The 22,307-nt window shown below is 38.7% G+C and overlaps 3 protein-coding genes across 3 annotated transcripts; 1 reads left to right on the top strand and 2 right to left on the bottom strand.

The window, feature by feature from the left end:
* Positions 1–5,429: 5,429 nt before the first annotated feature.
* Positions 5,430–10,059, top strand: synprb (synaptoporin b). The gene is made up of 5 exons (XM_047025646.1): positions 5,430–5,541; positions 7,093–7,217; positions 8,328–8,526; positions 8,684–8,875; positions 8,987–10,059. The coding sequence occupies exons 1-5, from the start codon at positions 5,518–5,520 to the stop codon at positions 9,329–9,331; spliced, it is 885 nt and encodes a 294-aa protein (XP_046881602.1). The 5' UTR covers positions 5,430–5,517; the 3' UTR covers positions 9,332–10,059.
* A 5,661-nt stretch (positions 10,060–15,720) lies between these two features.
* On the bottom strand, positions 15,721–17,591 carry LOC124470770 (green-sensitive opsin-3). The gene is made up of 5 exons (XM_047024853.1): positions 17,166–17,591; positions 16,848–17,016; positions 16,431–16,596; positions 15,951–16,190; positions 15,721–15,834 (listed from the first exon to the last, which is right to left on the bottom strand). The coding sequence occupies exons 1-5, from the start codon at positions 17,524–17,526 to the stop codon at positions 15,721–15,723; spliced, it is 1,050 nt and encodes a 349-aa protein (XP_046880809.1). The 5' UTR covers positions 17,527–17,591.
* Positions 17,592–19,219: 1,628 nt separating this feature from the next.
* LOC124470760 (green-sensitive opsin-4-like) lies at positions 19,220–21,110 on the bottom strand. Its single transcript, XM_047024818.1, has 5 exons — positions 20,750–21,110; positions 20,425–20,593; positions 19,925–20,090; positions 19,526–19,765; positions 19,220–19,386 (listed from the first exon to the last, which is right to left on the bottom strand). The coding sequence occupies exons 1-5, from the start codon at positions 21,108–21,110 to the stop codon at positions 19,273–19,275; spliced, it is 1,050 nt and encodes a 349-aa protein (XP_046880774.1). The 3' UTR covers positions 19,220–19,272.
* Positions 21,111–22,307: the final 1,197 nt, after the last annotated feature.

The raw sequence follows: 22,307 nt of genomic DNA, 5'->3' as shown, positions 1-22,307 counted from the left end.
CATAGAATACCTTGCACATGGTGTTGTAAGTAACAACACATATTGGATACATTTGGTAAGATCTGTATCTGGTCAAATGCATTGGGAACATATTGAGTAAATGCAGTAGTATACTTGTATTCATTTATGGGTTAGCAGTTTATCATTATTTATTTTGATAAGTGTTCACAACGAATGTCATGTTGTTGTTTTAATGTACAATTGAAGTGTAATATAGTTTATTAAATGCCTACGTGGTTTATAGACTAAATACTTTATATAGACTACATTGCATTCCACAACAATTGCACCTCTGAATTTATATTATCTACCTGTTGTATCCTTGTGGGAACTGAGGTTTGGGGATGGGAAAGGTTGATGTGAAATTCATGTGGTTCCTCCTCTTCTCTGGACCCACTCCCTAGAGTGCTGTTAACGGCAGAATGTCGTCTTGACATCATGTCCTCTCTTGGAAGCAGCAGATGTACGATAAAGGCAATCCCATCTCGCCCTTCATGAAAACATGAACACACTCACCACAGAGTTTCCTCTGACACTTTCTCATAATACTGCATTTGTTATGTTGCTGTAAGGCTTACAAGAAGCCTTGTTATTAAGATGTTCGCAGTGTTTCATTTTCATTTTTTTTAATTGCCTTCCATTTCTATATGCAGTTAATTGAGTCATTTTTAAAAACCGTGCTTTACTGGTAATCAATCACTGGAACAACCCTAATTTCCATATTCATGCCCTAAGATTCAGAGCGGGAGTGGAATTTACTGTTTAATTCCCACACTGCTTCAGATGCTCATCAGAGACTGCTAGTAACAATTCTATGATATACTACAGTATATGGTCAAGTAAACATTACATGATAGATTACAGTAGAAGGCACAGTCTATGTGAAAGTAGTATGATTCCAAATGCCATGCAGAATTAAGTGTGTATTTTATTTTCATGAATATGTTTTAGTAAACATTAACATTTGTGCATTTTATATCATTACTTTTAATCTCACTAGATGTTGAAAATAAAAATCATACCAACTGACTATTTCCCCATAACTGTCTGTGTTGAGCAAGAGGTAAGAGGAAAACAATTGTTTTGTTTTCTTCCACATGTGTTGCCTCCCCAACAAAGAGCACAGCATAATGTTGAATATACATTCGATTCCCAGATTCAGCCTAATGGATGGGTCCATCAGCCTGTAAAATGACAGTTTCCTCAACGTCTTCATGCAAACAGCTGTCTGTGATTGGGTGTGAGGGTTCAGGAAGAGTGCACTAAAGTCTAGGATGGCTGGTACTATAGTGTTGAGAGTGATGCACTGAAAGTCTGCAGAGGTAGCTGAAGAGCTCTTTGAAATATTTAAATGCTGGGAGTGTTTTAATGTGAGATTGATGGAATAAGGTCAGTGTCAGCAGTACTACAGTACAGTAACTTGCTTGTGGAGTGCATCCATCTCGTGGTGAACAGACAATTCACAAAACACTGCACCAGACCAAATGAACACCGGCTTGTTAGCCAGAAACGTCCACACAAGTGCTGATTGAGCTGTAAGATGTATCTTTAAATGATACATTGACCTTTTGATCAAAGTGATAGATTTCAGGGTTGAACAGATTGGCCATCTGAACTTTAAAATTAATTTGTCAAGAGAGTTTATTTAAAGATGGTATCCACTCATTGCTTTATTATTAAATAATTTCTTGTGTCTCTTTGCTTTCTGACCCAAGGGCTCTGAGTGATTGTTTATTCAAATTCAAATCCTACTGGACTGTATTCCCTCTTTCTCTTTGTTTATCATGTATTGCCTTTGAAGTGGTCTAGAGGAGCACACATCATCCTTCAACTCATTTGCTTCCCTTTCTAAACAACAAGTTCCAGGTCCAAATACATTCGCTGCACATTTGTCCTTTGCTTTCTCTTTTTGTTTTGTGTTTATAACATTACATTTCAGGAAATTACTTCAAAGACATGTTGTGGGAATCCTTTTCCTTCTAATATGGAAGCTCAAATGCATCAAGCTGCCTCCCCTCGTCCACCAGTCCCATTCTGAGCCTGAAGGCTGGCTTTGAATAGAGTCCCATCTAGCCCAAGGCTCTGGGCTGGTGTTCTGTAAGAAGTAAGAAAGGCATTTTAAAGTTGGCACATCATTTTTGTTGTCTGTCTTTGGACTGCAGAGCCATGGCGGTTCTGTTTTGGGCTGGAGGGTTTGTGGAAACTGGCAGATTTCTGCAGGGCTCCTCCATTCCCCAGTTTCAAGGTATAGACCGGAGATGGTGTCTGAAAGATAACCATTAATAATGCAGCTAGTAGCTGCAGTCTCTCCACTTCTGCTTGGTGGGAAAAAAAAAATCTTTCCATGCTGTCAGACCCATACAGCAGCACATGCTCATCCACCAGAGTATGCTGTCATACCACTACAATCTAAAACAAAATAATGGACAGGGAGCTTTTCTTGTCCTGTAAGTTTGAGACATGAGTCGAAGGCAGTGAGTGGGACAAAAGCAGCAAGAGAGAGGGAGAAAGAACGGAAAGTCAGAAAAGATACTGAGAGGTAGAAGCAGAGAAATAGTGGGAACTGACTGGTGTGCGATACTGTTTTGTAGTGAGGGAGAAGAACATTTTACTATTGCTCCATTACTGTGCACAGTGCAGTCGCTTATTGTGGCTGAACAGCGCCCACTCCTGGTTAAACATTCAAAGGGTTGTGCTCTTCTGCAAGGGCAAGATTTGTCCATACCATCTGAAGACACCCATTTTATAATTTGAAAAATAGAAATAACTCTTGATTGGAAATGAAATGGTCTCAGGCATTATGGTATTTTAAAATAATATACTTCAATGTTGTCTGTTACTGTATTGTATTACCAGAAAGTAGAAAACGGACTGACACTGTTTGTACATCAGTTGAGTTAGGGCAGTGGCGGTGATCTTAATTTCCATTCTTTTGAGTGATTTTGCAAACAAAAATGTCAATTACCGTAGCTTATTTACCATAGCTATAGTTCTATTGGCAGTGTTTTACCCTGAGATGTTCTTTGCTGGAAATATTGAACAATTAATACTGTATGTGATTAAAAAAACATTGACGTGCTAACTGAAGAAAGGCAATCCTTTAGTTGTCAGATTTCATATGCACATCTGCTACAATAGAAAAACCGCTAATCTCTTCTCATAGCCTCCTCTGTTTTTCACACAGTCATTGCCCAAATGTCATGTTTCAGTTTTACCATGAAACTGCACCTAAATTATACATAACTATACCTAGACATAAGACAGATAAGACCAGACAGAAGGATTTCTATTATTTGGATATTCAGAGCCTCATGCCTTAGATGTTTTATGAAGACTTTTTCATGGCTTATTGCCATACACTTTTCTTTTTTCAATGAAAATGTAGATGATGTGTTGCTTTTATGAAGATTGTTTGTTGGTTTTCTACTGCCTCACTGTGGATACCCAGGACCATTACTTTTATTTTCAGAACTGTGAGTGAAATTGGCACTTCTAGTGGCAGAATGTTGAGGCACAAGACATATTCATTTGCTTTGTAGATGCTGTTATTGCATATTTACTAAGGTTGAGTGAGTGCTTTGGAAAGCGATAATAACCAGATATTGTATTCCTCCAGAGTGTTTACAGCATCTTCAGCATGTGCTTCATGTGTTATCCTGAGCAGATAAAAGCTTTATTGCATTGTAGAAAGTAGATTGTAAAAGATGTCTTTAAAATGATTGTAAAGAAATCGATGGTAAAACAGAATACTTGCTTATTTCTACATGAATCTGCACAGTAGAAATAGTATACAGTAAAGAAATAGTATACAGTAAAGTTCACCTGAGCTTCACACTTTCACCAAAAGAGGTCAGCATAATACTTCTGTTTGGTACAGATCAGTGACTTTGGAATGAAGTCTGATTTAACAACACTGTTATTACATGGGAAATACTGGTTGATTGTATGATAGTATGGTTTTTGTGTATGAATTGTGACACGTGTAGTAATGTTATATGGGGGTGGGTGGGTGGGGGGGGTCTCAATGGGTATGTGAATGTTGCTGTAAATCTTGTTTAGGTGACAGCATTTGCAGTTGCCTTTTAGTAACACCATCTTAGCCCTGGAAACTTCACCCTTCCACATACATGGAACACACAGTCACTTCTGTAGAGAGAGGTCTTATCCTGCTTAGCTCCACGTATTTCTTCTACTTAATTCACTTAATCAAAATCTTCTTTATCTTACATTTATTGTTGATAAGTGTACAAGCTGATATGAGTTAGGAATTTTTATTACAGGTTTAGTTTATGGACAAATGGCAATAAAATTGAAACTATACAGTTTCATACACAGTCAATTTCCTATGGAATCTTCTTCAGCATTCTGGAGTTACCATAGTGACTGAACTACAGATTGACAAGGAGGCAGAGGGTACATTTGATGTGATCAGATCGATGCTTGATGACAAAGACAGCCCTGACATGCTCATCTCCATGTTTCAAAACGATAGTCTTTAATATTCTGTATGTTGATGAAAACTGATGAAGTAACATTTCGTTGAAAAGTCGATAAATGTTTTGGACTACTTTCAGACATATGTTACCATGGTAACCATATTTGGCTGGAGAAATTCAATGATCTGTTCCTCTGTTGGATAGCGTGAAGAATGTATATGAATGTATGTGTGTATGTATATGTGTTTGTATATATATTTGTGTAATAATTGTATCTGGAATACTTGCAAGTCAACTTATATTAAGTCGTGGTACTGTTGGCTTACCATATTTACAACCAGATCAAAGGAATGGTATTATGCATTTATGACCTCACCATGTGTTCTTTCCCCAGTAGTGCCATCCCCCAGCTGGGTCAAACAGAGACCCTGCTCATTTGTCAACTCTAATAACAGTGCTTATCATTCTTGAATCAAATTAAATGTTTTATGTTTGAAGTATTAATGCATCTAACACCGAGCAAAATAATTTACAAATAAACCATCCAAACAGGTTGGGGAGACTTCAGATTAAAAGGTAAATCAGTCTGCCATCGTCTAGACTGCTCCTGTCTGTAATCTGTTTCTGTGTGCCTGAACCTCCTAAGGGTTGACGAGTTTCTCCTAATATTGTTTAGTGATGAACTAGCCTCTAAGTTTCAACATGTGCAGAGCTTAAATCTGTCATAATGACAAACACTAATATATTGTATGATGTGGGCTTCTGTGTGTGTGTGTGTGTGTGTGTGGTATGGTATGGTGTACTTAGTCGCTGTCTTTTCACTCTCTGGGGGAGCAGATGGCAATCTGATCAGCGAGACCTCACAGCCTCATCATCGTCTGATATAGGTTCCCAAAGAGCGGAGTGCAGTTATAAAGGGCTCTTGACTTCTCCTCCTCCCATTCATCTCTGTTCTGCACTCCCTCCCTCAAGGAATCATCTCTCTCTTTCTGTTCACCGTCTATACTAAAGAAAAGGCTACAGTATGAGAAAGAAGCTGCTTGCACTCTGTGAAGCACAACTTGAACACTGTGATTTTTAAATGTGTATGGTCATATTTGCTCCGGTAAGCTACTTTTTAATTACATAGTCATATTTCGTTCACAGTATTTGGGTACTTGAGTTTGGGTTGTTTTGTTTATTTATTTAGTTTTACATGTGTCATGAATATCAAGTTTTTGTTTGTAATCATCTTTGTTTTCAGCTGTAAAGATTTCACATCTATGAATCTATGATGTTTGTAATATAAAAAGAAAGACTTTTTCAAATCTGCTTTTATGTTCACTGTTAAGACAATGAATAACGTCTATGCAAAATTATGTTTCACATTATTATCAAGAGGTAATATGACGCTGACTGCAAATTCCCGGTAAGGAGTGTAGTATTAAAAACTTGTAGGATTACTGTAACTATGGTTGATACATAAACATTACTATGTGAGAACATGGTATTAAAGGTTAGTGGTATAGGTTATTCCAAAAGTGTCAGAAGGCACTGTATGTGGGAAGGGTGTAAAGGGGAAATGGCTGTTGTAAGAGACAGTTAAATGTTGCATCACAAAAACAAGATTAATGTTAACATCTTCTTACCCCTGGAAATCTCAGCCTCCCTCATACTGTAACAGAGTTACTGTGGTAATTTCTTATTGCTACACTCTAATAAAGTCTAACCAAAAAGTAGTTACCTGTAAGTGCCTACATAACTACAATGGTGTTACTATGGTGTTGCTTTGGAGTTACATGGAAGTTACTGTATATTTAGTCATTTAGCAGACACTCATAACAGACACTCTTATCCAGAGCGACTGTAACATGAACGCAAAATGTATTTAAAAAAGATGGATAATATAAATGTAAAGTTGAATGAAATCCCTCCCCAGTATATAGTCTGCGTGATGGGGGAGGGGGTATAGAACATTTCATCTGGTTGAGTCACTCCGTAGTGCTGTGCCCACCCTCCAACCCACAGTAGGCAGCTCTCTGTTTGCCGTCTTCCCATCTCTGAATAATTAATTTGTTTTGTTGTAAAAAAAATCTATCACAAACCTTCATCAGTCTAGTTAATAATGTGGTGCAATATTGCATTTCTCTTTCCTTTTCCCTCTCTCTATATCACTCTCCCTTTTCTTCCTTTCAACTTAATGGGTGTAGGCGTGTAGGGTCTGACTGAAATTGACCGATTCTTCAACGTTCACAAGGTGCCAAAAGCACACCAGAGGGAGACTAGTGCTAGAGTTCTGTCTGAGACAGATGACATCTCACCAGACTTCTGTTTCTAATAGTTTATCTCTGCCTTGAACAAAACACATGATAAATGAATTAGTTACTTTGCATTTCCTTTAACAACACGGATTTAAACCTTTTATGGATCTATACTGCAGTCATGAGATTCATTTGTGATCAGTAGTTATTGTGAGTGAAGTTATTGAGATGAAATGTGCTTCTAATCTATCAACATTTCTTGTTTTTGTGTTGATTGTTGCGTCTGCTCATAATCCAGATGTTTGTCTGTCCTCTCCTTTGAGGAGCAGACAGCAGAGGGGGAGGTGGAGCCGAAGCTCAATTATCCTTGTATGTGGAGGTTGGTAATAGATGTTGTCTCATTTTCTTCTCATTAGATTTTTGCCATTTGTGCCTTTGCAACATGTGGGGGATACAGTGGTCAGCTGCAGGTTAAAGTGGACTGTGTGGACAGAAGGCAGAGCAACCTCATCATCTCTATTCATTTTGCCTATCCTTTCAGGTAAAATATGCTCCCTTGGTATTTTGCATTTGAAAGATTAAAGTGTTGTAATGTCTTTGAACCCCTTTATTCCCAAACTATAGCTAAAACATGCTGAACACTGAAATAGAGGTTTTCACACTTTATATAGTTTAATACTCTAAGTGCCATCTTTCATTTAATGTGGTAGACGATGATATTACTGTGACTGTGACCGAATATAATATGCCTATTTCCCTAGATGCTTTCTACACCCTCATTCTATTTCTCCTTCTATCTGTCTCTCTGTCTCTCTCTCTGTCTGTCTGTCTCTCTATCTCTCTCTCTCTCTGTCTCTCTCTCTCTCTCTCTCTCAGAGGATTCAGTTCAATCTCATATAAGAGGAAGGAACTTTTTTCATACAAGTGGGAAGGGGGGAGGTACACAGAGAATTTCAATGATAAGGTGAATCAGAGTCTGGTTGATGGTATTGTCCAGACTGCAGTGCTCCTAGGTAGACAGCAAAAGTTATTTCTGAGATGGAATCTTCAATGCCTGGAGAGTGTTTTATTTCTTTGGTTATATGGTTATTGTTCCATTTTCTTTTTCAATTTTCTTGAGTTCAGTGAGTTCACTACATCTTCAATATACAGTTGATGTAGTTGGTTTAGGTAACTGATGGGGGATGTTCTACATCTCCATTCTGGTTAAGGTGACTCACTGATGATTGCTGTATGACATAAATTGTTCTGTTTTTCTCATATTGTGATAAGCACCAAAGGTAATGTTACTTTCTTCTGACTTTGTATGGGTGTAATGATGGCCTGATTATTGGAAGCAGAATAGAGGAACAGAGGCAAGGAAGAGTTCCTCCAGTTCCTCCATGGAAGACAATGAAAGCTTTCTTGTTTGTTGGGAGGGGATGGGGCCTGAATAGATTAGAACGAGTGCCCTTCACAACTGACAATTATTGTTGGTTTCATTGCATAAATCTTACAGATATTCTTGGACATTTTCTTTCTGTTAGCTTGACGAAACGCCTTTGTCCAATCATTACAAGGTTTAACAACTGCAGATATTCATAAGACATAAGATAATGTTCTACTAATGTACTTTACATGCTGTGTCTGCTACACCAATTCTATGTTCTAGGTTACAACAAGAGCATTTTAAGGCCCCTACGTGTGAGGGGGAGAAGCAGGAGATTCTTTTCCTGGAAGGTGACTACTCCGCATCAGCCCAGTTCTTTGTGATTATTGCTGTCTTTGCCTTTCTTTACTCTCTTCTTGCTACAATCGTATACATCTTCTACCAGAACAAATACAGGGAGAACAATAGAGGTCCATTTGTGGTAAGATTAGCAGCTTTAATAATGTATCAAATTGATTTAACAAAAACAAATGAATATATGTATTCTCGAAGACATTCTCTTTATCTCAGAATCTCGAATGACCGCATGACTTTTTTTCTCATAAGATCTTTTTTGTACTCCTTCCTCCCTCCGATAGGATTTTATAGTAACAGTGATATTCTCATTCCTGTGGCTGGTAAGCTCTTGTGCCTGGGCCAAAGCTCTGTCAGATGTAAAGGCTGCCACAGATCCCGCGCAGGCCCTTACTCTCATTTCAGCCTGCAGAATCAAGGCCAATCGGTGTGTAACTGCCCAGCAGCCTGTCTGGTCTAGTCTCAACACATCTGTGGTGAGTGACTGAAAAGACAGTGGACACCAATATTGCGTGAGTAGTATGCAGTGTGTTGTATTGACCAATGATACATTTTTCACTAACCAAATTTTTTTGCTCAATCTCCAGGTATTTGGTTTCATCAACTTTGTTCTTTGGGCTGGCAATATCTGGTTTGTCTTCAAAGAGACAGGCTGGTATAAGACAGGCCAGAGATACCCTACGAGGAGTGCTTCAGGGAAACGGGCCAGTGGTATGCGGCAGCGTCTTTACAGTGAGAGCAGTTTTGATCAATCCTATAGGCAAGCCAGCTTTGACCAACCAGAAGGAAGTTTTCATCAACCACCATTTAGACAAGGCAGTTTCACTCACTCACTCAGCTTACCCCAGACACATCTTGGCCAACCAATCACCTACAGTCCAGATGATCAGCTCCCATCCAGAGGGCCTATTATATTGATAAATAAGATTTAGATCAATCTTTCTTTCTCATGCTGGCCTCTGTGATGTTAACTTGTGACTCAAATATACACGTGTTGTGTCCAATGGTCTAATGGTGCAATGAACAAATCAAAGTCAAAATGATTTGCAAATGTCAACAAGGGCAGGTAAACGGTTGTGTACCTTCCATTAATAGAGAACAATTTGAGGGGATTGGAGCAAAATACATTAGCTTGAAGGAAAGACCTGAGAATAGTAAAAAAAAAAGTTCATAACTAAGAAATAGAAACGCAAATGGAAACCCATGGATTCCATGGGTTAAAGATAAAGGGGCTCTTAAGGATTCAATACAAGTTCATGTAATGGATGGACATGCAGACGTGTCTACAGCAAGTCTCAAAGTTCCTTAAATGCTTTCTATGTTGTCTCTCTACTGTAACTTAAGAAGTTGTTAAGGGAGTTTTGGTTGATATTGTAAGACATGAAAGTTTTCGATTCCGGTTTAATGTTGCTTTTCATTGATTCCGCTGATAAGCTGATTTATTATGTTCCTCAAATACAGACAATGTTGAAGAAAGCAAGATGACCCATGCTTGATTAGGTATTAAGTTTACATGGAACAGTAAAGAGAAAGGTACATTGGAAATAGATAAAAGTTGATAAATGTTGATTTTAACAGCGTCAGTCAGTACAGTAACTGATTTCCTTAACTGTTTGTAAATGCAGTCATGTCAACCTGTTGATTGTGTTGTGAACTATACTTTGCAGTGGCTATAAGTATTGGTGTTGTTCAGAAGTCATGAGACTGGTACTTAAAAATGAACAAATAAAGCCTGCACTGGCAATCTAAACTGTCAAGCATCTGAGGTTCCTTTTACTAAAGGATGACATTATTGCCAACATTGTGGTGTTTACTTTCATCCATAACGGTCCATGTGCTGTATAACATTATACATTCTAAAAGAAAGGCATTTAAGATGACCCAAGCAGCTTAGGTAAATGAGAAGTCCAAGTCTTCCACAAAAATCATACAAATGTTATTGACAAAAACATTATTGTTGGATTGGTTGTGCATTTAAAATAACTTGTATTTCATTAATATTTACTCTAGTTAGCTGTGTCATATTTTATTTATGTACAACCATGTCCTTGCTCTACCTGACTCAAAATCTGTTCCACAAGGAACCAGTCCAGAAGGTTTCACTGTGATGATCAAACTATTCAATTTTAAATACCTTTAGTTGAATTGCTGCAACAAACTCTGAAAGTTGCTTGGAATTCATTTTGCCTCAGAAAGGTAAAAGTGCCTTGAAATGTCATTTCACTGGGATCTTCCACCCAAGAGCTGTTACCATGGAAATGCTGCTTTGCTAGGTGAGAGCTGTCACCCCCCCTGTGTTCTTTAGAGGGAGCTCCTACCTCTAACAAAACCACGATCCAACTTTATCTTTCTGTAGATGAGTGAAGGGGACAGATGAAAATCAGGGAAGAGACAGATTATGTAATTTGAATTTGTTCAAATTACATTTCTATCTATACTTTCCTGGTTCCTGTGATTTATTTTTGAGGCTTTGTGAGAGGAGAGAGGAGCTGTCAAACACAAGCATAGACTCAAAGCCTTGTGGGAGACAGTATCTCTCATTTAAAATAGCCTCCATGTCATGTCCTTTAAAGCTGTCACTATAATAGCATTCAATCCTGACCAAGTCACAATATTTTAAATTAAAATTAGAACTGCTTGTCGTCACTTTTTGGTTGACCTTTTTCGACAGAAATTGAGAATAGACAAGAAATTTATTTGTATTTAGTCATTTAGCTGACGCTCCTATCCAGAGCGACTTAACAGTAAGTACAGGGACATTCCCCCGAGTCAAGTAGGGTGAAGTGCCTTGCCAAGGAAACAACGTCATTTGGCACAGCCAGGAATCAAACTGGCAACCTTCTGATTGGTTGCCCGATTCCCTAACCACTCAGCCATCTGACCCCAAATGTATGTGGGGAAACCGAGGGAAAGACATGCAGACATGCCTCAGCCCATACAGAGCACACTCTCCCAGGTCTACCCTGACAGTAGCTCTTACTGATACAGCAGCAATCCAGTGTTACTTGTCAACCAGTCAAGCAAGGATAATTTGCTGTCAATTCACCTCAAATTAGATTACCATTAAGAAGTAGGAAATCTTTAAGTCTCAGTGTTCAATGACTGGGGAATACAAAATAATTCCGAGATTTTTCCCGCCAAATGTGTCTAAAAGCAGTTAGAGATCCAAATGATAAAGATAATTTCTCCCTTCTTGGCGCGCTCTCACACTGATGTTAACAGAAACACTCCTGACACAGGAAGAGTAGAGTGGAGGGCGGACATTAGCCTTTGAAGCTGGTTAATCACAAGGCGTGAGGACTGTTATTATGACCTCTGTGTGTAGCTCTGGATGGAGTAATTAGAGCTAGGGTAAAGGCAGTATTTCTCTGCCTCCCCGGCTCCCAGCTGAGACGTTAAATACATGCAGGTGTCCAGGACATGAGAAATGAACATGATATAAATTGCTATGTAGGTGTTCTGTATAACAATTAAGGTCAGGTTATCAGCAGGAAATGAAGGGTTACATGAGAATGCATGCATAGCTACGTTCACAGCATGGGATAGTGGAGAAAGAGCAAGTAAAACAACATTCCTATGAGGAAACATTGCATGTTTGGCGATGCAGTCTGAATTTCAAAATGTTTAAAAGCCATCACACAACAGCATAAACAGTTGCCACAAAATATTAAAATGTTCTAAATGCATGTTTTACAAAAAGGTTTTGCTTCAATTTAGGATTTATACAATCTGTATGGGCACTCTCTTACAGTGTAAGAATTAATAATCTCAACATGAATAATGTAATATGAATATACATGTAGGAAGTTTTTTACAAACATCTGAAATGCTGGCCAGGGGAAACTCAAGTTCTCAAGGTTCTCAAGACTTGGTTCTCAAGACTTGCTGAATATACCTGCAGAGGGCACCATCAACCTGGCTGATACAAGCCAATCACAACAAATTGACATTAAATAAGTGGATGAAGGCATTCCTGTGAATAGCAACATGATCTGTAATTGACAAGATTATTTCTTCTTTTTTGATCACATTATCTGCATTCAAACAGTCAGTAAAGCCAGTCAAAATGTATTACAATGTATTTATATGCTATAGTTTATAAAGAAAGAAAGAAACATGTAGACAGAAATTGAAGGGTTACAATGAAACAGGGGAGTAAATGATAGGATAAGGAACAAGCAGCCGTGATATTACTTTTTGTAAGTACTCCCCTAATATTTCAACAAACATTATGTAGATGTTTATTATTTACTAATACTCGTAAAATGCAATGACTTGATTAAATGAATTGCCTAAAGCCATATGAGTTGAAGAACGGCATCATGCTCTATCGATCCAGTTCTTCAACCCAAATGGCTCTAGGCAATTCATTAATGGAACAATTTGAGTAAATGAAACTTGTCAGCTTTTACAGTGTGTGTATACAGCATACTGCGCATGTAAATATAACGTTGCAGGAACTTCCTGTCTCTGTGATGTGACCAAGCTTTAGAATTACAGGTACTTGAAAATGTACCTGACACACACACAGGACAACTAAGCAGCTTAAGTAAATGAAAGACCTGACAGCACACAATTAGTAAATACTAAGAACATTATAGTAAGTGGTCAATTAGATTTAAGCAAAGTGTGTACATACTGCGGATTTGTACTTCGTCAATTTCCCAAAGAAAATTGTCAGTCAAACAGACAATACTGCTTTCATTCAAAATCGTTTAGAAAGAAAAAAAAGAAAATGGACAAATGTCAGATTAGTCAGTGGAGTCTGGAAAGTAACTAATTAAATTAAATGAAATAGTAATACAAATATTATAAAGGCATTAAGAATATAAATGTAGGGTTTCACAACACTGTAATAGCAAAAACACAAAAGCCGTGACAGAGTACATTTTTTATGTATTTGTTTATTTGTCAGGGACAATTAAGCACACATTATAACATACATAAATAACAATATGTTGTAGATGTGTTGCATAAAAGGTTTCTAGCCAAAAGGCTAATTTGCAACCCCAGTCCCTGGTCAAGCCTTTCAAAACAGTTAAGAAATCAAATGTACTGCATAGTGTGTTCCACAATCAAGCAGCAGATAACATTATATAAATAATATATTATTAAATGGTAGCAAACAACAGAAAAATACAGAAAGGACAAAGTGCATCAGAAGACTGACACCACAAGGAACTTGCAAAGCAAGCAACAACAAGTTCAGTCAAGACAATCACGTATTAGATTTGAGCATTTATTGATACCATGACATGGACATAGGTTTGATTTTGGCGGAGTGGATAATCTGAGGGAAGCACTCCCTGCCTCCTCGATGCTACGCATGCATACATGTCATATGAGGCAGGGAGGCAGCAATAGAGATATAATCCCCCTGGTGGATAGAACATAAAGACAGCAAGGGGGAGAAGGGGATAGTGGACGGTGGCAGCAGCACTCCCCCACACACATCCCCCCCAATATTCAAATCTGGTCAAAACGTCCCCCCCAATATATTGATATAAAAATATAAATGTGCTACGCTACAACAGGCAGCCACGCACGCTGTCCGAAATTATCATTAAAAAACAAAAATCGTCCCCCCCAATGTTGACTCCGTGGCTACGGCCTCGTACTATACACACGGCAAAGAATTTCAAGAGATGTCATGTCTATTGGTTGCACTGAGGCTTTGAGGCTGCACACAGTCTGGGACTTCTCGAGGTCAGGTTCCCTGTATGGTTTTGACCAGTCCTAGCTTGTTCTAACATATTTATTGGCACATTAAAACAGTTTTACTTTTGTTTTAGTTTTTTCAGAGCCTTAACATCCTAATCCTCAAACAGGTGTTTTGAGTAAACGGGAGTAATGTACATGAGTGGACCATAGCCATGTACTATTCATTTAAGAGGCCTCATGCAGGATTGGAAAAACAAAGATTTGAGTGTGGTTATAATTGGTTTACTCTTGACACACTACAGATAATATCCTTGCTGCAGCTGTGGCGGTGAATGTACATGGTATACTACACTCTTTAAAGGGTCTGTTTAATTATGTTTCAAAACACAATTAAAGTGTATAATACAGTTTTTCTCTATTTCTCTACAACAGATTGGAATTTTCCATTCCTTTAATCAAATTGCAATTGTATTAGCACATCCTTCTAAATGACAAGTGCAATTGCCTACAGTTTGCACACATTTCAAATGATTTAACACATCTTTGAAATGGTTAGGTATAATTGCCTTCAATTAGGCCAACTATCAATTGAAAATATCTTGCTGGTCTAAACTGACTGTCAAAATATCATCAAAATATATAGAGCTTGTCACAGGCCAACTCGGGGGAAACATCACTGTTTGTGCTGCCATTTCAGAGAATGGTGTAGTCACCCACATTCCCAGTCTTGGCCCATACAATACCCAGACACTCCTGGTGTCCTTGGACTGCCTGCTCTCCGATCTTATCCCTCTACATGAGAGGGGTTTGGTAGGGCCTGTGTTGAATGACTCTGCTTAACCTCTTAAGTAGCTGCTCCATCATGATAGGGTGTGTAACATTTGCATAACTGAATCCAGGAAGACATTTCAGAGTTTGCAGATTGGAGTAACTATGCCGCCTAACTCAAACCTTTGAACATTACCATTGCTACTATTAGCGAGGGCTCCAACGCAGATACAGTACTGTGGATACCAAGAAGAAAAGTGCATAGAAGGATTGAGTGATTCATTGTAAAACGAGTGCATTATCACATCTACACTTTCTTTCCATTTAAAGTTAATAGTAGGAATTTGGTAAACATTGTAAACCATAATAATTTAATTCCATTAACCATTGATCAAGCAAAGAGACTGAAGTGTGATGTGTAAAACAGTTTTTGACCCTTTCCTTTACCTGAGCTGCTCATCAGATGATATCAAATACAGCATCTTTGAATAAATTAAAAGGGATACAATGGAGGCAGTATGTGAAAATGACTCCTGAAGTATTGAAGCTTGTTAAGGATTGGCGAGCCAATGGAAAAATAAGATGAACAACAAAGAAGTAATTTAATGCATGCATTTATTTTTCTAGTCCTATGTTTTTTTGTTATTTACAAAAGATATGCACTGACGACAGTATAAAAAATACAGTCTTGTGACTAATCGAGACGAAAAGACAGAGACTTATCCATCAAATGGACATTACATTTAAAAACTTGTCACTGATGTCATTGAGACCTGGTTGAAAATACATTAATCCTTTGGTGAAAGAAATATAACTTTCTTCTAAACAGTCCGTGATCAGTCTGGTCAGGTTAGGTTGAAAAACAGGGCAATGTCCAGAGAGAGAAACGTTTTTAAGCCGGAGCCACAGAGGACACTTCTGTCTTGCTTGTTGACACCTGAGATGACTCCTCATCACCAAGAGGGTTCTTGCCACAGAAGACGGTGGTCATCATGCAGTTACGGAACTGTGAGGGAGAGAAAAGACAACCAGCATTCAAAACACTGTGCAAACTGGGACATACAAACCCTTTGAAGATCAGCCCTATTATTCATTTAGGTACTTTATCCTCCTCTGACTGACCTGTTTGTTCAGCAGCACATAGATAATGGGGTTGAACAAGGCCGAGCTTTTGGAGAAGAACGCTGGTACGGCCATGAACTGGGCAGAAAAGGCAGCTCCTTTGTTGAAGAAGATCCAAGCAGCAACACTGGCATAGGGTGTCCATGCAATCAAGAAGCCCAAGACCATCAAAATGCACATGCGTGTCACTTCCCTCTCTGCTTTCTGAGTGGATGCTGAGTCCTGCTGAGAAGCTGCTGCCTGAAGGTGTAGATGGTAGAGGTGGACAGCAGAAAATAAGATGATCCGTAATGTATAACTTTACATTATTATTAATAGTATTGTTAACAATACTATCCAAAGTAAGTACTCATCTGGCATGTCCCAAGCTACAGTGCATGTCACTCCCAGGTGTTATTGTATTGCTTGTCAGAATCTCTTCCTCCTACACAGTATTATATCTGTTTTTCTTTGTTTGTTCATAAAGTTAAGATACCTTACCGCTTTGACTGTGCAGACAAGGTTTCCATAGGTGAAGAAGATTGTGGTGACTGGAACACAGAAGTGGCAGCTGAACATGTACAGGACATAGGACTCGTTGTTGTAGGCTGGGCTCAGGGTGTAGTAGTCAGGACCACAGGAGCACTGCATGCCCTCAGGAATGTACCTGGGTTGAAATTTAACATTTGACAAAAACAGTCTGAGAAAGAGTACCGGTCTATTAACCGTTTAGGAACATTCTGCTGCCTTGTGTCAACAAGTAATCTGACTGTAGCGAAGCGAAGATACATAACTCACAATAATTCACAAGATAGTGCTGAATTCATTCTCAAATAGTAGAATATAATGTAACATTATCAGTGAGCAAGTTTGCATCTCTATACTAAATGCATGAGCACCTGAATCCATAAAACATACCTGGACCAGCCAACAAGTGGGGGAACTGCACAAGAAGCAGCCATTACCCAGGTAAATGCAACTCCTGCAAATGCATGGTTGCCTCCAAACTTGAAGCTGCCCATGGGTTTGCACACCACAATATATCGCTCGATGGCCAGCACTACCAAAGACCACAATGCAACTTGACCTAGAATTGGAGGGGGAGTTTAACAAAAATGTGTAACATCTGTATAGACCGCTTGATTTTCATATGCATGCCACTTCACAGAAACCGGCTAATCGTTACTGCATTAAATACAAAAAATGTTGCTTCAGAAAAAATAAAGCAATTCTCACCTCCAAGAGTCGCCATGAAGCCTTCAATGGCACAGCCCAGTGGCCCAAAGACAAAGTAACCATTAAGAGCAGATGTGATGGTAATGGTAAAACCAAAGCAGACCATGATCATTCCAGCCACAGCCAAGTTAACCAGGATAAAGTTAAGAGGTTGCCGCAGTTTCTTGTGCTGAGCTGTAACCACCAATGTGAGACCATTGATGGGAAGGCCTAAACAGATCAGGATAAACATGTAGAAAGCAAGAAGTTTGAATTGCCATGGCTCCGCCAAGTAATACTGCGTATATTCAAAAGGACTCCTGACCAGCCCGGTCCTGTTGGACATGGGGACGTAGAAGTTGTTTCCCTCCGTGCCGTTCATTTTAAGGTTGTGCAATCCTCTCTGACTATTAGCTCTTTGTTTGAGATTGCAGACAGAGTAAATCCCTGTACAGTCGACCACGTCTCGGGAGGGATTTTTATACCTGTAGGAGGCCAGTTCAAATGGTCTAAATTAGATTAGAAAGGGATTTTGTGCAACTCAGAAGTTTAAATCGGGTTGGTAATTCACCTTAACACCGGATAGAATTGCAGTAATTGAAGGTTCAACAGCCCAGCAGTGAAGATTTACTAAAGGTGATGTCCTTTGTCAACAGTCCAAGAGAGCCATAATTTGATGTAAAAAAAACACTTCCCACTTACTTCAATTTAATGAGAAAAATGCCACTTTCAACTACAGAACTTCAATATGATAATTAGAAAATTGTTTTAGCCAAATAATTCCCTAAGATTCACTTAGACATGTTTAAGTATTCACACAACACATTAAAAGACATTAAGCTGTTTAAAAGTTAATCACAAAATCAAGCAGTAGAATACTGGAAAACTATATTAGTACATTCAGTATGCCAAATATTTATATGATTGTAGAAAGATAAATTATTAATACGTACAAATATCTTTCAAAACTTTACACAGTGACACTGAAGAATATGCCAATGAAGAGGTCAAATAGCCCATTACATATTTGCAATGAAATTTGTTTTCAGCAGATAAAGTTAGTTATGTTATTGGTAGAAAATGTGTTTCTTATTCAGTTGGTTGCAGACTTAAGGGATTTAGGAGAGGTGTTGCGGTACATTATAATTTTGTTAAGGATACGCATCTCATTAGAATGTACCTTATAACATCTATATAACTTCTTTGTAACATGTTAGACATTTTGTTGACATTGGTATGAATATAAATCCATAACATTTTAATTATCTCATCATAATGTATTGTGACAACATTCTAAGAAGTTAAGGTTTCTACCTACAAGGGTATGTTGTGTCATCTGACCTCAACCTTCTTCCTTGCTAAATCCATCACTCTTCCCCCCTAATGTTTCCACCACTTGGGACACTGTTAGTCATCCACAACATGTTAGTGAAGCAAATAAGCCAGTGCTTAGGCCAAAGTCGAACTGTAACAAGATTGTGAGGCAGCTTACAATAGAAGTACACCTGGACAGGACAATTGTTTATCACAGTTCCATTCCTATTTTCTTTGAGTCTTGGTGTTTTGGAGCATGTGTGCAGGTGTGTGTGTGCATATGTGCAAGTGTCTGTTAAGAAGTTGAGTTATCTTGTTTTTGTACACCAAAAAGAGGCAATGACAATCATTTCATGCATGCATTTATTATCTAGATTTACATTTTATAAAATATGTACAACAAATGATAACAAACAAGTTGCCAGAAAAAGAAATGCTAGCCTTGACTTAATACAAAGGTATTTTAAAGATTACCTACAGGTGTAGTCTTGCAACAATTTTTTTTCTAATTTGAATACTTCCTGAAGCTGATCGTTTACCAGGTGCAAAGATCAAACGTTTGTTAAATTCTGCAGATGTTCTGTTTGTTTTGTTTTTACCAAGGATCAAAACATCATGTCACTTATTCTTTGTGCAGACATCATCCAAGTTCATCGTGGTGGTTGACAAAGCTTGATATATAGTTTATTTCTCCAGTAAATTATATGCGGCTAAATGGTTATTAGGGATACTATATGATGAAGCCTGATTGATAAATATGTCCATCAAGTACCAGTTTGTGCAAAAAAGGAAATGATTTTGAATTTATGCAATTTTATGCTGGAGCCACAGAGGACACTTCTGTCTTGCTTGTTGACACCTGAGAGGACTCCTCGTCACCAAGAGGGTTCTTGCCACAGAACACGGTGGTGAGCATGCAGTTACGGAACTGCAGGGAAATCAAAGGAGAAAAATCATACATTATTTGATTCAATTTGATTGAAACTTTACACAATATTTAGGATAAGGATGATGATGATACTTTTTGCGTGTATAATTTTTATGCTTTACAACATTTTCAAACATACCTGTTTATTCATCAGGACATAGATGACAGGATTGAACAAGGCTGAACTTTTTGAAAAGAAGGCTGGAATAGCCATTGCAGTGGCTGAGAAGGCAGCACCTTTGTTGAAGAAGATCCATGCAGCAAAGCTGGCATAGGGCGTCCAGGCAACCAGGAAGCCCAAGACCATCAGGACACACATACGTGTCACTTCCCTTTCAGCCTTCTGGGTAGATGCTGAGTCCTGCTGGGAAGCTGCAGCCTGACAATAATAAGGTTGTTGATAAGTTATTGATTTGTAAAGTCCAACTTTAATGTTAAATTGACATAATAGTGTGCTTGTTTTGTGCACGTTTGAGCATTCTTAGCTATACCATGGTTAGGTGGTCCAGCCTACAAGATAATTTAATGACTGTCCTACCGCTTTGACTGTGCAGACAAGGTTTCCATAGGTGAAGAAGATTGTGGTGACTGGAACACAGAAGTGGCAGCTGAACATGTACATGACATAGGACTCGTTGTTGTAGCCTGGGCTCAGGGTATAGTAGTCAGGACCACAGGAGCACTGCATGCCCTCAGGAATGTACCTGGGGATAACATTTCAACAGGGTGAATCTTGGAATATTACTCCTACACAGTCAATGATGAAACAGTATTGTACTGTCCACAGGGGAGACCTTCACAGAACTTAATATGTTCCTGAGTGGAGGACTAGAACTCAGATGTGGATTACTTCTCAATAATTCCGTGTTGTCTGAATTCAAATCAGGCCGTCAAACACATACACTTAAAACCTTCAGATGTTCTCAAGTTGGTACACAACTACTGGTGAACAAAATCTCAACCAATTAATCATGCAGCTCATGCCTTACAATGGCTTAACTGTCCATTGAATTTCAGAAGATTTAAAGAGAAACCTACCTTGACCAGCCGACCAATGGGGGAACAGCACAAGTGCTTGCCATGAACCAGGTGAACGCACAGCCTGCGAAAGCATGGTTGGCCCCAAACTTAAAGCTGCCCATGGGCTTGCAGACCACAATGTATCTCTCAATAGCCAGGACCACAAGAGACCACAGAGAAACCTGACCTATTCAGCAAAAAGAGAGAGAAACACAAATGACAGTCCACTACAAGTATGCACACATGATACAACAATACGTTTTGTTAATAAACTACAATAATGGCACACATTTTTTTTACTCTATAACCTGATTACTAAATGTGCTGTAAACTACATTTTTACCTCCAAGGGTTGCCATGAAGCCTTCAATTGCACAGCCCAGTGGTCCCAAAACAAAGTAGCCAAACAAAGAGGTGTAGAAGGTGACGGTGAATCCAAAGACAACCATAATTGTTCCAGCCACAGACAAGTTGACCAGGATAAAGTTAAGAGGTTGCCGGAGCTTCTTGTGCTGAGCTGTAACCACCAATGTGAGACCATTGATGGGAAGGCCTAAACAGATCAGGATAAACATGTAGAAAGCAAGAAGCTTGAATTGCCATGGCTCCGCCAAGTAATACTGTGGGTATTCAAAAGGACTCCTGACCAGCCCGGTCCTGTTGGACATGGGGATGTAAAAGTTGTTTCCCTCCGTGCCGTTCATCCTTACTGAGTAAGGATTAAAGTAACAGTAGAATGAGAGAGTAGCTTTCTGTGGCTGCAACAAGTGTCCGCTAGTTCTCTTATTCCAAGTGATGCTGAGAGTAGGGTTTTATACCTTACTAAGCAGACTGATTATGGCTAAACTGCAGTTGGAGGTGAAAGGTGGCCCATTGGAAGAGGATTTTGATTACTTAAATGGTGTTGTCATGATCACTTGATCATGTAGTAGAAGATTACCAAACACGACTTTTACACAAGTTTTAGATTTGGTGTGGGTTGGGCTTTGAGAATGATGTGTTAAAGACTTGTTACTATGTCAGGCAGTGGGGCAGATATTACAAGGTTATTTATGTTGAATGATGTGTTTTGTTTCAATCTTCCTTGCACTTTTTGAAAAACTCTTTCTTGTAAGTTACTTTGGATAAAAGCGTTTGGTAAATGAATACATGTAAATGTAAATGAGATGATACATCACATGAAGGGAAGTGATGTATGAGTGGGTTAGCAGGTGTTCTGGGAAATACCGGTAGTTTTGGGGAAGTAAAGTTGGTGACACGGCCACAGCCGTGCCCCCCTGTTGTTTTTGGTTTTGCCCTGTCCTAGTGTTTCCCTGTCATTGTCTTCACTTCTTGTGTCTCGTTCTGTTGTCGTTAGTTTCATTGTGTTCACCTGTGTCTTGTTTGTTTCTGTGTATTTAGGTTCCTGTTTTGTGTCCAGTCTTTGTCTTGGCATTACCCTTTGTCCCTGCGTGTACCTTGTGTGTTTCCCATTTTGAGAATAAACCCCTTTTTGTTCGCAACTCCTGCCGACTCTCCTGCGTTTGGGTCCTACCCCTCCACACGTTGTGACAGTTGGTCCATTTGAAGAATCCATGTTATGTGCCTGTAACCTAAAGTTAAGTTAATCTAGAGATAGTTTACGCTAACCACATCTAGCGATAAAATACCTTTTCAACCTTTATTTAAATACAAATACCTTTGTTCATTTTTACCATCAAAAGTCATATCATGCATTAACAGAAATATATTTTGCTGATGTCAACTTCGGATTTGCTATTGTAGAAAGTTCTACATAATACAGACAGCATAGGATAATATTATTTATATTATATGTAAATTATTCATATATTTATATTTACATTTATTCATTTAGCAGACGCTTTTATCCAAAGCGACCTCCAAGAAAGAGCTTTACAAAG

This window comes from Hypomesus transpacificus, chromosome 9, assembly GCF_021917145.1.
Source record: "Hypomesus transpacificus isolate Combined female chromosome 9, fHypTra1, whole genome shotgun sequence".
Lineage (NCBI taxonomy): Eukaryota > Metazoa > Chordata > Actinopteri > Osmeriformes > Osmeridae > Hypomesus > Hypomesus transpacificus.
The sequence above is the reverse complement of the archived record's forward strand: the minus strand, read 5'-3'. Positions and strand labels throughout refer to the sequence as shown.